The sequence below is a fragment of the Phodopus roborovskii genome, unplaced genomic scaffold (assembly GCF_943737965.1).
Source record: "Phodopus roborovskii unplaced genomic scaffold, PHOROB, whole genome shotgun sequence".
Taxonomy (NCBI): Eukaryota; Metazoa; Chordata; class Mammalia; order Rodentia; family Cricetidae; genus Phodopus; species Phodopus roborovskii.
In genome coordinates, this window is record NW_026126407.1 from 8,870,766 (window position 1) to 8,888,251 (window position 17,486).

Consider the following 17,486-nt stretch of genomic DNA (forward strand, 5'->3'; position numbering starts at 1 on the left):
TAGCCTTCCTGAACCCCTACGAGACAGGAAGTGTAGCCTACAGCCACCCCACTGGTTCTCAAGCTTCCCAACTAGGGGCCCTGGGACTCAAGCTGCATAGAGGACAGGAATTCCTTAGCCTCATGAGCCCCCACCTTTCCTCTACCTCCTTCTTCCTTCCATCTCTCCTCTCCCCACCTCTTACTACCCTGCCATGCTACTCAGGGCCCTGCAGTGCCTCAGAGCCTTCTAGAAGATCAAGCCAAGTCAGATGAGACAAGAAAAAACACACATGTCAAGACACAGAAGAGATACAAAGCCTTTCTTTTTTTTTTTTTAACTTACAAAGGACTTTTTATTGTTTTTAATTCACTTCCTAGGAAGTTGATTTTTAAACACTCTTATGGAGTTTGTCCACTTGTGCTACATTCAAAACCAATGCCAACTAAAGCTCTCAACAACAGGTGACAGTGAGCATGCCTTCCTGGCTCTGCTGGGAGGGAGTGAGGCCAGCCACCCACTTTCAAGCTTTCCCCAGGTGGGTCCCATTCACAAAGCTCCCTGACCCCTTGCCATTTAATGACTGCCTCTCATTCACTCTATAAAAGTATTCTTAGAGATATGTTTATCTGATTTGTTTTTAAGCCCTGGGTTACACTGGCTGCCTTGGTACAGAGGAGCTGGGTTGAAATGGGAGCCTATTGACAATGGGCTACCCTCTGCTCCTAGGCTTAAGTCGATGTAGAAACTATATTACAGATGCATGTGCCAGTACGAGACATGCAAGTGTGCTGTGTACAGCAGATGGGCACGCACACACATGTGCACATGAAGGCGCAATGTACACCCATTGGCACAGAGATGCAATGGAACTCAGTGTTCCAACCCAGCCTCCCTCTTTTCTAGTCTAGCCCTCCTGCATTCTGAAACCCATTTGGGCAGCTGGGATCTCCTTGTGGAATGCTTTTGGGGCAGGGGGGGTGGGTACCTGAGTCCTGCTCATCCCCCTTTGGGGACTAATCTCTGAGCATTGTCAGTAAACATTAGAATAGCCAGACAACCACAGAATCCAGAGAGCTGACACTTGCTCCCGAAGGGCACTGTCCACATGTGTGTCCCAATTGTTTTGCCCTGCATGGGCTGACTGATGACCTGTGCTGAAGCAACTTGCAGAAGGGCCACCTGCCTGCATCCTGTAGGGTCCCTCATCTGGCTGGGCCTCCCATCTGGGCAGTTTTTCCTTCATCATTGGCTTGTGATGTGTAAGCCAGTGTAGGGGCAGAGACTGAATCCCAGTTATTTCCACATCTGCAGGGCCACAGTTCTGAGAGCCCATGGCCCTCAGTGTCACTCCTGGTGTCTCTTCTGCAACCCTGGCTCTGGAGGTCCATACGGGAAGAAGGGAGGTAGGCAGGGAAGGCGTGCTGCTCCAGGCTCAGGCCTATGCTCTGAGCTGGATTCAGTTCAGCCCTTTTTCCGGCTAGTGCCGAGTATAAAATACAATCCATGAATGTCAGGTCCATGTGACTTCCAAATAATGTTTCAGGAACTACCCAAAGCTGGAGGAAGATGTTCCCCACAACAGCTGCTCCCACCCCAGCCTTCAGGTAAAAGACAACAAAAGAGGAATCTGAATTTCCCAATATCAGTCCTCTCCCAGGCACATGCCACTATTTGTAGCATCCATGCTAGAGATCTGAGCAGAGTAGCGCTCAGCACCTTCCACACAGAGGTGAGGTAACCGTCCTTCCTTGTGGCGTGGCAGCCCGGCAGGCCCACCTAGCACACTATGGGAGTTCTCTGAGATGCAGCCCACTAGGCCTCCATCTGCCATTTTGGTCTTTTGCCTTCTGCCCTGGGCCTCACCAGCCAGTTGGGTAGGGTTTCTAATATTCTGTGGGCCCCAGGCTTCCCCACAAGATGGATCAGAACAGAGAGAACCAGGGACCTCAAGCCCCATATGATACACATTCCAGTCCTGTCCATGGATGTGCCTGTGCGCAGGTCATGCAGCACAATGGGGGAGGGGCCAGGAGAGGGGCCGAAGTCCCCAGCCCCCTGCCTGCAGGGGCAACTATTGCATGAGGGCGGTGGGCCTCTGGGGGCGCGGAATGAGCGAGCATGCTGCCAATGGCCCTGGGCACATGCAGGGGCTCAGGATGCAGCCTCGTCTTCCTGGACTCCGGGAAGCTCTGGGCTTTTGCCCCCTTCTCCACATCCTTCTTTCCTGTTAGGAAACACAAGGGCAGCAGGGTCTCAGGAGTCAGAGTGTGTACGCAGGGATTCTCCCACACACCCACACATGGATGGCTTTCACTGCCCACCTATACCAGGGCCCCCTAGGATCTCTTCCATCATGGCAGTCTTTCCCACTAGTTCCCCCGACCCCAGCCCCAACTTACAACTGCTCTGTGACGAAAACTAAACTCTCATGATCTGACCCAGATGACTTCCTGCTATCCCAGGAGGACCAGCCAAGTCAAAGGACTTCCATATTGACCTTGACTGGACCCAGCGGGTACAGTTACCATCAGTGTTGGAATTCTATTACTCAACGGATTCCTGAATCTCATGATGCATCCCCCACTGCCACCCTTGGCTTTAAAAATATCCAGTCAAGGATCAACCTCATGGGACTGGACTAGAAAAAAATGTGAAAACTGGGGTCTACCAAGGGCCCCACAGTCCTTGATGAGATTAAAACGTATTTTATCCTTGTTTTTGCTGTGCGGTTCCAGGGAACAAACTGGAAATTGGACCTGTCCTTAAGTGGTGCCTGCTTCATTCTACCACCAGGGGGCGCCGAGATACAGGTACTGAGCGGGAGTGGCCTGATATTCGGTTTACTGCACAATCGTGATTCAGATTGTTGTCCCTACATAATCATTAACAGACTCCCTTTCCCGCTCAGATCTGTCCCACTTTGTCAAATTCTATATGATCCATCAGGCAAAACTCCAGCATCAGTCGCCACCCACCCTCCATCAACTACCTCAAGAAGAGTTGGGAAATTTGTAGTGCTGTGAGACCACTCCCCGTAAGGGCAGGCCCAAGAGCACCTGTTCAGGATCCATGCTCACCTCGCTGGAAAGTGCCCTTACCACAGGGCAAACCAAAAGTACAGCCCTTCTCCCTGGAGCTCCCTTCACAGCCCAGAGAGGTGCCCAACTGCCCTAGGACCATGATGTTCTGGTACACAAAGCCTCCCAGTTCTCGCTGAAGGTCTGTGTGGCAAGTGAATTTTACAAAGCAGAAAAGCTGGGAGCCAGACTCTATGTTCAGAGAACTGCTTTTCTGGCTTCTCCCACAAAGTGGGGAACCCATACATATGGTTCAAAGTAGGGACCCCTTAGCAAGCAGGGTCAGCTAGCCTGCCCACATGGACTCACAGAACAAACATTCACTAAGTGCTGGTTGTGGATAACATGACCCCTTGGGGACAGGGAAAGTGGACAGAGTGGGCCATTTGTCCATGGACACTAACCTTCGGTAAGGAGCAGACCTGATCTGTCTGCAGACTTTTGATTAGTAAGGGCTGAGGAAAGCAGATTGGAAGCCAGAGAGCTGTGCTGGACCCAGTAGGAGAGCATCACCACAGCAGGCTTCCAAAAGAACTTCCCTTCAGTGTGTGCGTGAAGGACACTGGGCCTGGAGGGGGTGCAAATGGGACCTGCTCTGAAACTTAGCTATATTCCCAGGTTTATGGGACAGCCTCACACTAATACAAGTCAGGGTTCTGCCTCGGTGCCACACCTCAACCCAGGGACACACCCACAGGCATCAACCCACCGAACTTACATCAGTAAATTTCCCGGTGCAGACATGGATCTTTCTTCCCTGCGTGCTTGGGGCTCGAATGGGTTCCCAAAGGAGCGCTTTCTCAGCATGGACTTGACCAGGATCTGGGGAGCAAAAGTCAGTACGGAGAACAAGCCTGAACACCCAGACCCAGCATAGGCAAGCTGGTGGCTTCTGAGGGCAGGGTGTGGTCTAACTGCCTAGTGGGGGCCTTGAACCAGGTCTCCAGGCCTTTCACCGTCATGCCTAGGCACCAGTGTGGTACCTAGGGAAGAGCAACTGTTCACAGAATGCATGAATGAAAGAATTGCTTCTTCCTGCCATGGCCCTCACCAAGCCGCAGGTCTCTGCCACCATTGAATGGGGTGACCTTTCTCCATTACACTCTAATAGAGCTGGGCTTCCATGGCCCCCGGACCATGGCTGACTGACCTGATGCCCCATTTTCCCCACAAAGGCCAGGAGCAGAGCAAGTCCCAGGCAGTAGCCACACGCTTCTAAGACACCAGAGCCCTCCCTGCCCCTCACTCTCTTACCACAGTGGTCCAGCTGGGGATGAGCTTGACTGAGTTCTTCACCTCCTCCTCAGTCACCTCCACCACACTGCAGTGCTCCTCCTCTGAAGGGAGGGGTTCCTCTCCATGCTTAGTCACCCACGGGTGTAACTGTAGAGCCCAGGAGATGGGAAGGTATCAGGGACATAGGCATACAGACATAACCAGCAAAGGTGCCCGGGCTCCCTAGCATTGACCTTGAAGGACTCCTTAACCCTCAAACCCAAACCCAACACGTATGTCCCAGTGTAGGTCCCTCCGGAAGGGGCACTGGGACCTTGGCCTAGACTCACCTTGATATCGGACACCCCGATTCTTGTTTCAGGATTCTTGTCTAGCATCTTCAGGATCAGATCCTTGAGCTCCTCACTGACCTCTGGCCTAGGAAGAGGGAAGGCAAGAGATGAGGATGCCACCACCGATGAGGGTCCCTTTCTCCCCTCCTTGGGACCAGGAATAACCCTAACTTCATTCCTCAAATGGAAAGACAAGAGGCCCTCAATCTGCTCTGACCCCTCACAGGGATCAACACTCCCACTCTAACTCTGAAGGCTAAAACGGAACCTAACAGGGCCAGTGCTCTGTTAAAGTTCAGATACCCTCCCCCGGAGTGAGCGCTTCCATGGTCCCCTGCATGGCTAACTCACTCCTCAGGGAACACCACGGCCTCATTCTTGATCTTCCTGTGAAGGGCCAGGATGTACTCATCAATGAATGGGCACTGTGGGAAGGAGAGACGGACAGGATGTAGGCCTTGATCCACACCTCAGGCGGCCAGGGGCGGGAGGCAGCTTATACCCCACCCCCAGCCCAGCAGATGGGAAAGGGCCCCATCTAACTTGCTCAGGGCTCAGCAAGGGCTCAGCAAATGTAACTGAGCAGATGAGTCACTAGAGAACGAGCTGGCTGCATCTGCCACCAGCACTAAAGCTGCCTGCAGCAAAGCCTTCACTCTCCCAGGCAGGGTCTGGTGTGTGGGGACCTGTTCACTGAGATGCCCCCACCTTCTTAAGTGTGATCACCAGAGCCAAAGCACCTGTGGGCAGGAATCTTGGGCACATCAGCGTTAGAGGTCCCCAAGATCCAACAATTTGAACAAATGATTGAGTGGATGACTGAATGAATGGCATCAAGAGAGAGAAGGACAGGGCTCACTGGCTGGAGAGAGGAGGCAGCACCTCTGTTACCTCCTCTTATGTGCTGTCCCAGGACTCCGTACCAATCCCCACCCCACCCCCAAGGGGAGATGGAGAAATAAAGGCCTCTCCTCCCTCAGCCTTCCTGGTCTAGGTGGGCTTTTTCAAAAGCCATTTTGTCTAGGGACACAAAAGAGTGTTCTGCATCTGTCAGTCTCCTGGCTCCTTGGGTCCAGTGAGAGTCAGTTCTGTAGGCTCCTCAGGACTCACCTTCCCATAGACAAAGCAATACAAGGTGACCCCAGTGGCCCATACATCCAAGGCCTAGAAAGAAACAAGCTCAGTAAACATGGCGCCTCCACCACCTCAAGTCCTCCCCATCCCCACCCAGCTTTACCAGGCTATAGAAGAGCCCTACAGGGACCCTCCTTCCCCAGGCAGGCATTTATCAACGAACACTCCTCAGGGAGCTTGCTCTATGCTGGGCCCTGTGCTGAGCACTGGGGGTGGGGGTGGGATATCACAAGGATGAGCAGGGATTGTAGACTTTCTAGGGACAAGCCCAAAACAGACACTGTTTCTAACTCAGCAGGTTCCAAGCCACATTTCAATCCATTCGGTCATCTGCTGCCTCCATGACACAGATGTACTCCCAAAATAGCAGTATGTATTGAACTAACACTCAATAACTAGCTCTGGTTTCAAGAGGTTCTCATTTCAGCTACTGTGCAACTATTTCCAATGCCAGAGGCAACCCCTGCCCCACCCTATGCCCATGCCCACTTACAACTCCTCTTAGGCCCACGTGGGGCTCCCCATAGGCTCCTCATGTGTGCAGCCCCTGACATAGACAACCATCACTATCATCATTATCATCATCATCACCACCACCATCATCATTAAAATCCAACCAGGGAACACTAGACAAGTGTAAACTACAGGACATCAGGCTGCTTTTCAAAACATCAAGGTCAGAATAACAGAAAGAGGCCAAGAAGCTGGAGGGTGGGAAGAACACAGGATAGCCTATCTGTAAGCCAACACGAGGGAAGAAGCTGCTGGAGAATGATTTTCAGCTACACAGAAAGTTCTAGCACAGCCTGGGATATGTGAGCCCTGTCCCCACCCCTTATTCCAGAAAAGGGAGGGGGAACTCCTCCAATCAGAGGAGATGTGACAAACCAGCCTGATGGATATTCTCTAGGATCTGGAAAGAAAAAAAAAAAAAAAACCCACTAGGCAAGCTGGTAACATTTCAATACGACATCATAATAATTTAGATGTGTGCAATGTGTTATAGAACAGTCTCATCACTGATAAACTCCTGCCTTTGGTCATTGTACTGAGATTATATAAAAGAATGTCCTCCCTCTTAGGAAAGCCACTAAAGTACATAATGATAAACAGAAAACACTCTCTCCAAGTAAATTTTTGAATGGTTCTGAATGTAATAGGAATATACAGAAACATAAAGACAATGAAAAAGCTTATTGACAAAGCAGATGAATCTGGGTAAAAAGTTACATGGGGGATGGAGAGATGGCTCAGTGCTTAAGAGCACTGGTTGCTCTTCCAGAAGACGTAGGTTCAGTTCCCAGCACCTACATGGTGGTTCACAGTTCTCTGTCACTCCATTTCCAGGGGATTCAATGCCCTTTCTGGCCTCTGCTGGCACCAGACACACACTGACATACATGCAAGCCAAACACTCACAACATTATTGACCTTATAAGTTACACGGTGTTCCTTTATGCTATTGTAACCTTTCAATGAATTTAGAATTATAACAAAAATAAAAATCCTTTTTGTTTTAGAGTTGGGAAATGAACCCCAGCACAACACACACACACACACACACAAGTTGGGCATTGGTGTCACACGCCTTTAATTCCAGCACTCGGGAGGCAGAAGCTGACAGATCTCTTTAAGTTCCAGGCCAGCCTGGTCTACAAGAGCTAATTCCAGGACAGCCTCCAAAGTCACAGAGAAACCCTGTCTCCAAAAACAAAAACAAACAAACAAAAACAAAACAAAAGGCAACAACAACAACAACAAAAGAAGTTCAAAGTCTATAAACCAGGCACAGGCATGGTTGACACTGTAGCACATCTACAATAATGACACTAGAACACCGTGCAACCAAATTACAAACCCAGGCGCACACATACACACACATCGTTGTAAGTTAAGCTTACATCTTGGTGTTGGGCTGCATTCATACCGTTGGTCACATGAGAGTCTAACCCCACCCAGCCCTATGTCTCTCAATCTTCTGCCTCAAATTCTCTTTTTTCATGACCCTGACTAGACCCTGTCATGTCCAGGACCTGAGGAAGCCTCCACCTTCCTCAGATCGTGACTTGTAGCCCTCATCACCATGCAGAACGATGTGAATGTGACTATTTTGGTTCTTCCTGTCCCACAGTCCAGCACAGAGCCCCACACAGACCATCAGCATTAACAGATACAAGCGAGATTGGAACCATTTGCTAGGAAATGAGAGGAGTCACAGTTGGGTTCCAGGGAAGAGGCAATCATGCAGTTATCCAAATAAAAGAAGCCTAGAACCCTCAGCTTGCAAAGTGCCCTCCCACTGCAAGCTGTTCTGTCTCTCTACCTGAACCCCAACCTAGTCAGGCCCTGAGAGTCACCTTCCCACTGAAGCTCTGGCCAGAATCAGAAATGGCCTCAGGGGCCATGAATGCCGGGGTCCCTGCTGTGCTGGACAGCTGAGCATCATTCCCCTCGAACTGGTTGCTGACCCCGAAGTCGGCAATCTTCACATGCCCATCGTCCCCAAGGAGTAGATTGGACGGCTTGATGTCCCTGTGGACGATCTTCTGGCAGTGTACTGCAGAGAAAGGCAGATGATATGCAAGCCTGGGGGATCGCTGCCCAGGGCCCCTCACCTGCCTTTACCTAGCCTAGGAAGCAAGCTGTTGCATCCCAGCCCACGCCCACTCTTGTTATGATAGAACCTCAGAAGATGACAATGGGGCCACCTGCTCCATTATGCAAGCGAAGATGTTGAGCGGAATCTTGGAAGTCTTTGGACTCCAAACAACACACTTCCCGCTGAGGAGGGAAGTCAGAGGAAACTCGGGCTCTGTATGCTTTGAGGATGTCCAACAGATAACAATATCATCAATCTACATCTCAATATCAGAACTTGGCATCTGTCTACAATCCCTATCACCAGCAAAACAGAAAACTCTTGTTCTAGTCAGGTAGAGTGATATATATCTATAATCTCAGCTGAGACAGGAGGATTGCAAATTCTAGACCAGCCTGGGCTATATAGCAAGACCCTGTCTCAAAAAAGAAAAGGAAAGAAAGAAATCCCATGTTTTCCCCCTGTTGTTTCCTGATCCTAAAGACCACCTCAGCTCCTGCTCTCGGCCTTGGAGCAAGCAGCCATGGGAGCCCAAGGAGAAAATAATCCAAGCTGAATTTAGTGGTACACACTGTCATCCATCACACTCTGAGGTACTTAAAGGCTGCAACAGATAAGGAGTTGGAGGCCAGACTATTGGCTACATATGACTCCTAAGTTAAAAAGAAAGAAAAATGTGCTCAAGTGCACATGTGCTGTGCACATGTGTGTGTGCCTGTGTGTTGCATCTCATATCTTTTTTTTGTTGTTGTTGTTTTGTTTTTTCAAGACAGGGTTTCTCTGTAGCTTTGGAGCCTGTCCTGGAACTCACTCTGTAGACCAGGCTGGCCTCAAACTCACAGAGATCAGCCTACCTCTGTCTCCCGAGTGCTGGGGCTGGGATTAAGGGCATGTGCCACCAACACCCGGCAAGTGTCTTTTTTTTTTTTTAAGTGAGAAGTATAAAGATGCCTATGTCACTCACGGTAGATCACACCTCACCTAGGGAGGGAGAATTTGCTCACAGCAAGTCCAGCTAAGACGTTAGAGATGGACAGCACCTCCATCCCCCAACTCGGGCCAGAACCCTAGGTTTCTGAGGGCCTTCCTCTTCCTAGACCAGTCAATCACCAACTGGCCACCCCACCTCCTTCACAACCCATTGCTACTGCCTTAATCCCGACCTCACCATCTGTCACTGGAGCTGTGGAAATAGCCTGCCCCTGGCCAGCTGGCTGCCTCTCACACCCTATCCAGCCACCACACAGCTGCCAGACAGAGCTTTCTAAGAAGCAAATCCTGTCAGGCCTTCCTCTGCTTAGAGCCCTCAGGGCCTCACAATATGGACTGGATTTAGTCAGAAAGTCTTCCTCGGAGGTGTTTCCAGTCCTGAACTCTGTCCAGACCATTGTTCACTAGCCACTAGACCCTGCCTCTTGTACATACCATCCAGACTGAGCTCCAATCTTCAAACAATACAGCCGGAAGCCTCTCTTGCCTCTGCCTGACTGGCTCTCCCACCATCAGCCCTCAAAGCGGGCTGGAGAAATCCCACACTTTGTGGCCTCTTTCAGAAAGCCTGCCCCTACCCCTGTGCCTCCCTACCTGCCACTCCTGGGCAGAGCTCCCTAGGTCCTAGACCATCATCTGTGTGGCTCAGGTAGGTGTACATAATTGAGTGAAGTGAATGAATGAAATAAATGAATAAATGAATGTACTTGTAGCACAGAAGCTAGCGCCACTGAGCTCTTTTCTTGCCTTAGGACTCCTCACAGCTAAAGCCACCCTACCATCACCACAGGTATCACTCCAGAATACACACTTCCCTAAGAGGCGGGACACAAATGTCCACGCCACATCTCCTGACGCCCTGCGGAGAAGGGAAGCATGGGATAGAATCCAGCAGAAAAGACCGACCCACAACATCCAGAGACACACAGTGGTGAATGCAATACACAGCGAAGGACCTAGCGCATGCCCAATGAAGTCTGTTATGGCTCCGCCCATCCCTCCCCGCCTCCATCTCCACTAAAGCTGATTGGTAAATCAGCGCTGAGTGACAGGAAGGGCTGTTTAGCATGATCACAGCCTGCTCTAAATCCTCTAGCTCCAATCCCAGTGGGCAGGCAGTCTAACTCACAATACTCAAGGCCCAGGATGATGTCCCTCAGGTAGAGGCGAGCTTGCTCCTCCGAGAAGGGCTTGTCGCAGGGCACTTCCATGACCGGCCTGTGGGGAAGGAGGGAGGAAGGCTGTTATGCAGAATCAGGAGTAGAGATGGCTGCAGGGAGTGGGGAACAGAGGCCCTCCAGTGAACCTGGTGCTCATGGGTTCAGAGATCTCAAGACAATAGATAGTTTCTCCCATATGTCAAAAAGTTATGACCAATCATCCCCTTTCAATCATATCTTCAAGGCAGTTTTTTCTCTATTTCCAATGGCTAGTAGATCTCGCAAGAATTAAGTTTAACCAAATAATTACAAAGGTGCTACTGAAGTCAATGGTGGACCCAGGACCAAAAGTCATGAAATCTATCAGGTAGGGTCTGCTTTTCCTTTTTCTATTGAAATAGAATGTTTCAGAATGTACAGCATGTAAAAAAGATCTATATATTGTTCTAGATTATCAGTCACAGATATGGACAACAATATAAACTTTTATTTTTTAAACCTAGTGTGGCAGTGCATACCTTTAACCCCAGCATTCAGAAGGCACAGGCAGGAGGAGCTCTCTGACTTGGAGGCCAGCCTTGTTTACACAGCAGTTCTAGGCAGCCAGTGAAACCTTGTCTCAAAACAAAACAATTAACAAACAAACAAAAACAGCCTAGTGTTTTGGCAAGTGCCTGTTACCTTCAGAGGCAGGTAACAGAGGGATCACCCATGAGTTCAAATTCAGTCAAGTCTAAATAGTGAGGTTCTGTCTCAAAAAAACAAAACAAAACAAAATAACCATATACTTGTTGTTTTGAAACAGGGTCGGTCTCATGTAGCCTAGGCTGGCCTGGAATTCACTATGTAGCAAAGGAGGACCTTGAACTTCTGATCCTCCCACCTCCAGTTCCTGATAGCAGGTGTTAGCTGCCATCCTTGGTTTTATGCAGTGCTAGGGACTGGACCCCTGGCTTGGCACATGCTAGGGACTCTACCAACTCAGCTACAGGCTTAGTCCCTACTTCTTGTTTCGAATGCAGGTTGTTTTGTTGCTGTTGCTTTTGTTTTTAAATAGCCTTTCAGGAAAGCACCAGCAAAGGCATAGTTCACAGCCTTCATTCGAGGATTGGCAGTGGGGGGTTTGGGTCCTGTGCCCACTAGTCTATGTCAGCTGCTCTGCAAATGTTCTGATAGATCAAACAGGGCAAACAGACAGTGTTAGAACACCAGGCTTCAGCAACAACTTGCTGTGTGACCTTGGGCAGGCTACTTCCCTTCTCTGATTCTTGGCTTTTCCCTCCCATAGTCATGAGTTAATAGTAAAACTAAGAATCCTTGATGATTTAAATACAAGTATGAATTGTATCATGTATCTACACTTTGGCCTGGGAACATTCTTTCCTCCACTTCCATCCAAATATCTTCCTAGTTTTTCAAGGTCTGACTCAAAGCCCATCCCTCCCCCAGCCTAACTCCCCCAGCCTCCACAGCCCCCATCAGCCTTTACGGAGTAGTCCCAGGTCTCTTATTTACCCCTGAGGCAAGAGTTCCCGAGGGCAGGTGCACAGCTCTGCTTTCTCTTACACTAGCTGGCCCCTGGGCAGGAAGACAAAGGGGAGGATAGGGAGACCTGGATTAGAAATGACCTGCCTGACTGGGAGGGGGAACTCACCCCTTTCTCAGGAGGTCAAACACTGAAAGAAAAGAAGAGAAGGGAAGGTGTTGTAAGGCTTCAGGACCACCAGTGTCAAGGTCCCACCCTGTTCTGGAGAGGGGCAGGGGGACAGGACGGACGGGAGTGGGCTGGCAGTGGGCCTGCCTGATCCTCAGGTGCTATGTGAGACTGTCAGCGTGGACCCCTTCCCCAGGGAGGACCTGAGGCTTGAGAAGGGGCACACATGTCCCTACACTCTTGATGCCTAAGCCAGCTCTCCGGCCCTGCCCCCCTCTGTGATGAACAGAAACACAGAGTCTTGTTCATGCTGGGCAATCATAGCATCACCTCATCCCTCCTAACCCATTTCTCCAAACCTCCTCCAGGGTAAGGAACTTAAATAATAACATTCATATTAATAAGGATATTTACAAGTGTATTCATTTCCTGACATTGGCCCTATGAGATACATACCACCCTTATTTTTTATTGTTAACTACCATATTTTGAAGGGCTGGGTATTGAGTCCAGTTCTCTAAGCATGCTGGGCAAGGATTCTGTCACCGAGTTACACTCCCAACCCTATTACCCCATTTTATAAGTGAGAAAACTGAGGCAGGGTCCCCAAGCTCATGACTCTGCCAGCTTCTTGTACCTACAGAGTGCAGAACCACACTGACTGGGGCTGGGTCTGGGCAGTGAGTGGGGCTCGGGATAGCCACTCTATCTGACTGATCTAAGTCTCCTTCTGTAGTGCTGCACAAGGGAATCCAGAGCTTGAGAGTCTAGGAGGTCAGTGCATGGGTATGGCCACCTGCACATCCTGTGTGTCCCTGGGGAGCCCTCACTGGGACCAGCCTGTGGTGAGCTGCTGTGAGGATGAGCAAGGTTACTCACCCAAATAGAGATTGTCCTCAGCAGGGTCATCCAGGACCTGGTCAGAAGGAGCAGACACAAGGCTTGAGGAGGAATGGGGTTGGGGAACCCAGGCCTCCTGTCCTTTCCCAACCAAGATCCCTACTGTGTCCTGCAGCCACCCTGGACACAGAGCACGAACTGTACAGGTACGGACAGAGGGGCCTCAGGATCACTGACAGGCGCCCACTCACCCACAGCCTTCCATATAACACTGGGTCCTTCTTCCCCCATGATGGAGAAGGGGTTCATGGTTACCTCCAGGACTGTCCCTCACCCTCAGCAAGAACACCACAGACCAGTTTGAACAGCCTCTGATACCCACAAGGCTGGTCTGTCTCCAGGGACTCCCCCATTCCTGCTCCCTAGGCCCTGGTAGGCTGAGCATCCGCCCCACCCTCCCACCCACCAGGCTCCAGTACCCTTGCCATCCCTCCTACCTCAATCAATTTGACTACGTTCACGTGGTCCAGCTTTTTTAGGATGGCAATCTCCTGGTATACACGCTCCAGCGGCAGCAGCTGTTTGGCTGGCCCTCCCTGGGTGGCTTGAGACCCTCTGGGGGGAGGACGGCCTGTGACCAAAACATAAGTGAAGGCACTGGTCCAGGAGAAAGACCCTCATGAGCCTGAGACCTCATTCCAGCTCCCCAAGGCTAGTCCATTCCCAGGCCCTTTGCTCTGTTTCCCACCCTCCATCCCCACCCCCTGTTCCCTCCTCCTCTGCCCCTGCCTCCAGCACTGCAGCTCCCAAGGACAAGGCATACATACGAGGAAAGCCATACTGCTTCAGTAACTTCTTTTTGGAAAGGACTTTCATCGCCTATGGAGAAAGGAACCGAAGTATCACATGTGCAGCCTTCAGGGGCTAGGAAAGGCTGATTATATGAGAGGGCTGTAGTCCAGATGGGCACACCGACAGGTGCCACTGGCAATGAGCATGTGGCCAGGACTTTGTCTGCTATGCCACAGCTGAGTCTAGGCCTTCGCCCCTGTTCTCCCTTCAGAGGAAGCCAGCCTCTGCTTGCATACCCCCAAGGAACAGGAAGCTCATTCCCTTAGCACACCCCAGGAATAGGAATCTCCCCAATAAGAGGAAGTCCTAGCCCCTTTCCCCAGCACAGCTGCCTACTACCCAGGCTTCTGGGGCCTACCTGGGCAACACCCTTTCCCAGCCCCAGACTCACATAGTGTCTATCTTCACTTTCGTTGTAGGCCAGCCTCACCACACCGTAGGCACCCTGCAGACAGCCACTGGTCAGTCCCACAAAACAGAGTCAGCTTCTCTCTGGGTCCAGCTCAGGAAATGGCAGGCCTAACAGCTCTGGTCCCAGCCTTTGCACCCCAATCCCAGCCTGTCTCCTACCACCTGGCTCTTGGGTTCACATTTCCGAGAAATGAGGAAGGGACCCCAATGCCCTGGAAACTACCCCTGCCTCACAACTCTACGAAGTCTCTTGTTTCCCCTAATCTCCATTGAGAACCCTGGGAGTCAGGCGTTATCTCCGCCTTTGGTGATCTCCCAAACAGTCTAGGTGTTCTTGGCTCTGCTCCCCAGTCCCTTCAGAGGGAAAGAAAGATGCCCAGAGATCTATCTACAGCCCCACCCCTATCCTGCCCAGGTCCTACCTTGCCAATCTCGCTCTGCAGCTTGTACTGGTTCAGTTGCACACAGTCCTAGGGGAAAGGGGAGCATCAAGGACAGTTCATTCAGATACAACAGTGCTCCCAACTTGGGAGACTGCTCAGGGCCCAGTCTCTCATCAGTCTTTTGAGTTTGGATCAGGGAAGACTGGAGGGTAGCCATCGACACCATAAGAGACAAGAAGCCTGAGGAAATATGTGAGAATATGAAGGGTGAAGCCCTAGCTATGCCTTGCTCCCATCAACTACCCAAGTTCACATCCAAAGCCAAGCTCATGAAGGACCAGAAACTGGAAGCACACTGGCTTTTAAGTCAGAGCACTTTTGGAGGCAGGATTATGGTTCCTGGCTCAAGCTCGGGATGATGCAGGGATGTACATGATCTATTTCCAAAGCTCTAAGAAAGCTGCTTAGGAGCAAGATGGTGGGAAGAAGGCAGGAGGTAGCTATTGCTTCAGATGGCCCTTCCCTGGAGAGGAAGAAGCCCTGCTGATGGGTAGTGAGCTTCTCAGCTCTCAAAGTATGCAAACCAAAGAAAGCCAAGTATATGGGACAGATGGTGGGGAGAAAAACCTCAGGCTTTTCTGGCAGGCCCATGAACAACTCCTACCTAACTCCATCTCACCAACCTCTGTGTCTGAGATAGCCACATGGTGGGACTCGATGGTGGGTCTCCGCCAGGCTCGAGGAGAGATGTGAGTGGCAGGTCCTGTGGAGTAAGGCCCAGCCTGGGTCTCTAGACAGCTTCCAGCTGGCCGCTCCTGCAGGGAGAACTTTCTAGCTGAGAGGCTGGGCCGCACTGGCATGGGTCTTGAAGCACTTCCAGGGATCACAGAGGCAGCTCTGGCCCGGGGTGGAGGGTCCACACCATTCCTGGAAGGCTCTGGGCCCTCATCTGCCTCTTCTAAGTGGGCCACATTGATGGCTGCCACCCGATCTACCAGCTCTGCCCGAGGATCCTGGCAGCAGACGGCCGGGCCACTCTCCATCACTTCAGTCAGTGGATCCTCTGTATAACCTTGCTGGGAACGTGAGAGAGGAGAGAGTGTCACTCCTGGCCAGGTATGTGGATTAGGCCGATACCCTCTTCCCACTGTAGCCCAGTGCTATAGATCTACCTCCCAGTTGTTCCCTTGGCCTGGTTTGCCAGCACATAAACCCAGAGCTTCCTAGTAGCTCACCTGTCTCAGCTGCATGCCAGCCCTCTATCCCCCAGTGCCCTTGTCTGTAAAACAGATACAGTCACTTCTGCCTTGATGGCTTCACAGAGAAGTGCAATAAAACATTCTGCAGTCAGGACGGGTAGATGTGGCAGACCTGGATGCCTAGCCACACTAAGGCACAGAGTCCCAGGTCGTTCAGCCCCAGCCATACAGGCAGCCCAGTGGCTCACCAGTCACCACACTTGCTGGCAGAGCTTTACAGTACACCGCCCCCCCCAGAAGCAGGCTGGGCATCGGAGCTGCAGGCCCAGACACCTCCTTCAGGAATGCCTCCCGGATGTCCCAGACCTTCACTCTAGTCCCTCTCACTGTTTCAAAAGCATTTCCTGAGGTCTCAGACCTCTGTCACCTCCTCTCATTATTTTCAAGACCCCAAGGCAAATCTGATCATTCACCCCCTTGCCCCAGGAGAGTGTCCAGCCAGAGGAAAGTACACTAGGGGCCAGTCTGACACACGAGACACCAGTGCAGCTTCTGTATTCCTCCTGCTTTTTCTTACAGCATGTCAATGTGACAGAATGTCCCTTACGGCTGCTCTGCTGAGGCTGAGGTACTCCGGGGTCTGGCTTTACACACACCTTGTACCTAATGCAATCTATGTCCCCAAACAGCTAAAAAAACAAAAAACAAAAAACAAAACAAAACAAAAAAAAAAAACCAAAACCAAAAACAAAAACCTAGCAGCAGCCATGGCTTGAACCTCAAGTCAACCCCTAGCCTCAGGCCCACCCCTCACTTCAGCCATGACCCTTAGCTACACATTGGCCCCAGGTGAATCCGGACTTACTCTCAGACCAGGACAACCATCTCTGCCACAACCCACATTCTGGCACCGCCTCCACCCAATGCTCCCTCCTGGGCCTCACTCTGCATCTTCTCAGAAGAGGAAGTAAGTGGACTCCTGAACCCCTGCCCTTCCGGTCTGTTGGTGACTTCCTCTATCCTGACTGCAACTCAGAGAACACAGGTCCCAAAGGTGCCATGTTCATTCTACCTTTGGCTCTCCATCCATGACTGTAAATGCTATCGAGGTGGTAGGGCTGGCTGAAATGCCCTAGCCACTGGTAGAGAAGCCACCAAGCTACCACAGGTCTGGGGCAAGCCAGGTTTCCCCGCTGTACTGTGGATGCTATGACTCCCTAGCTGCCCTAGCTACCCATCAGACTTGGAGGTAGATTGTAACAGGGCAAGGGTCAGAGCCTCTGCTTGGGGCCACATGTGCTGAGTGGCTGGGAGCCAGGAGGCAGCAGAGACAGCAGAGCTATTGCTGGCATGAAGAAAGGAACAGGCCGGGGGAGCTCTAAGAGGCTTCTCTGGAAGAGGTGAGGTGGGTGAGGGGGGCTTTAAGGCTGAGAAGAGCTCCCCAAGCCTGACTCCTCCTCCACCCTCTCTTCATTCCCCATAGGGCAGGCCTCCCCACCAGATCCTAAGTGCCGAGATTAGTTCTTTGGTCTGCTTTGTCTCTGTAAGATCACTCATGTCTTCAGCAGTGCCTGGCACATAAGAGCCTGATAAATATTTGCTGAATACAAGTGGTCGTCATAGTGATCTCTACAGCC

At 51.1% G+C, this 17,486-nt stretch overlaps 1 protein-coding gene across 1 annotated transcript; it reads right to left on the reverse strand.

Moving 5' to 3' along the window:
- Positions 1–284: 284 nt before the first annotated feature.
- Camkk1 (calcium/calmodulin dependent protein kinase kinase 1) lies at positions 285–15,725 on the reverse strand. Its single transcript, XM_051180062.1, has 15 exons — positions 15,334–15,725; positions 14,690–14,737; positions 14,248–14,301; positions 13,832–13,883; positions 13,502–13,635; positions 13,044–13,080; positions 12,165–12,186; positions 10,480–10,568; positions 8,119–8,318; positions 5,738–5,791; positions 4,979–5,052; positions 4,625–4,712; positions 4,314–4,442; positions 3,778–3,881; positions 285–2,206 (listed from the first exon to the last, which is right to left on the reverse strand). Exons 1-15 carry the CDS (start codon positions 15,691–15,693, stop codon positions 2,134–2,136), a joined length of 1,518 nt encoding a protein of 505 aa, XP_051036019.1. The 5' UTR covers positions 15,694–15,725; the 3' UTR covers positions 285–2,133.
- Positions 15,726–17,486: the final 1,761 nt, after the last annotated feature.

Excerpts from the sequence above, each read along its gene's own strand:
- Camkk1 (XM_051180062.1), bottom strand. The coding sequence starts at position 15,693 with ATGGAGAGTGGCCCGGCCGTCTGCTGCCAGGATCCTCGGGCAGAGCTG. Across the intron at positions 14,302-14,689 it reads TGCAGAGCGAGATTGGCAAG|GGTGCCTACGGTGTGGTGAG; the intron begins GTAGGACCTGGG and ends GGCTGTCTGCAG. Across the intron at positions 3,882-4,313 it reads TCCCCAGCTGGACCACTGTG|ATCCTGGTCAAGTCCATGCT; the intron begins GTAAGAGAGTGA and ends TTTGCTCCCCAG.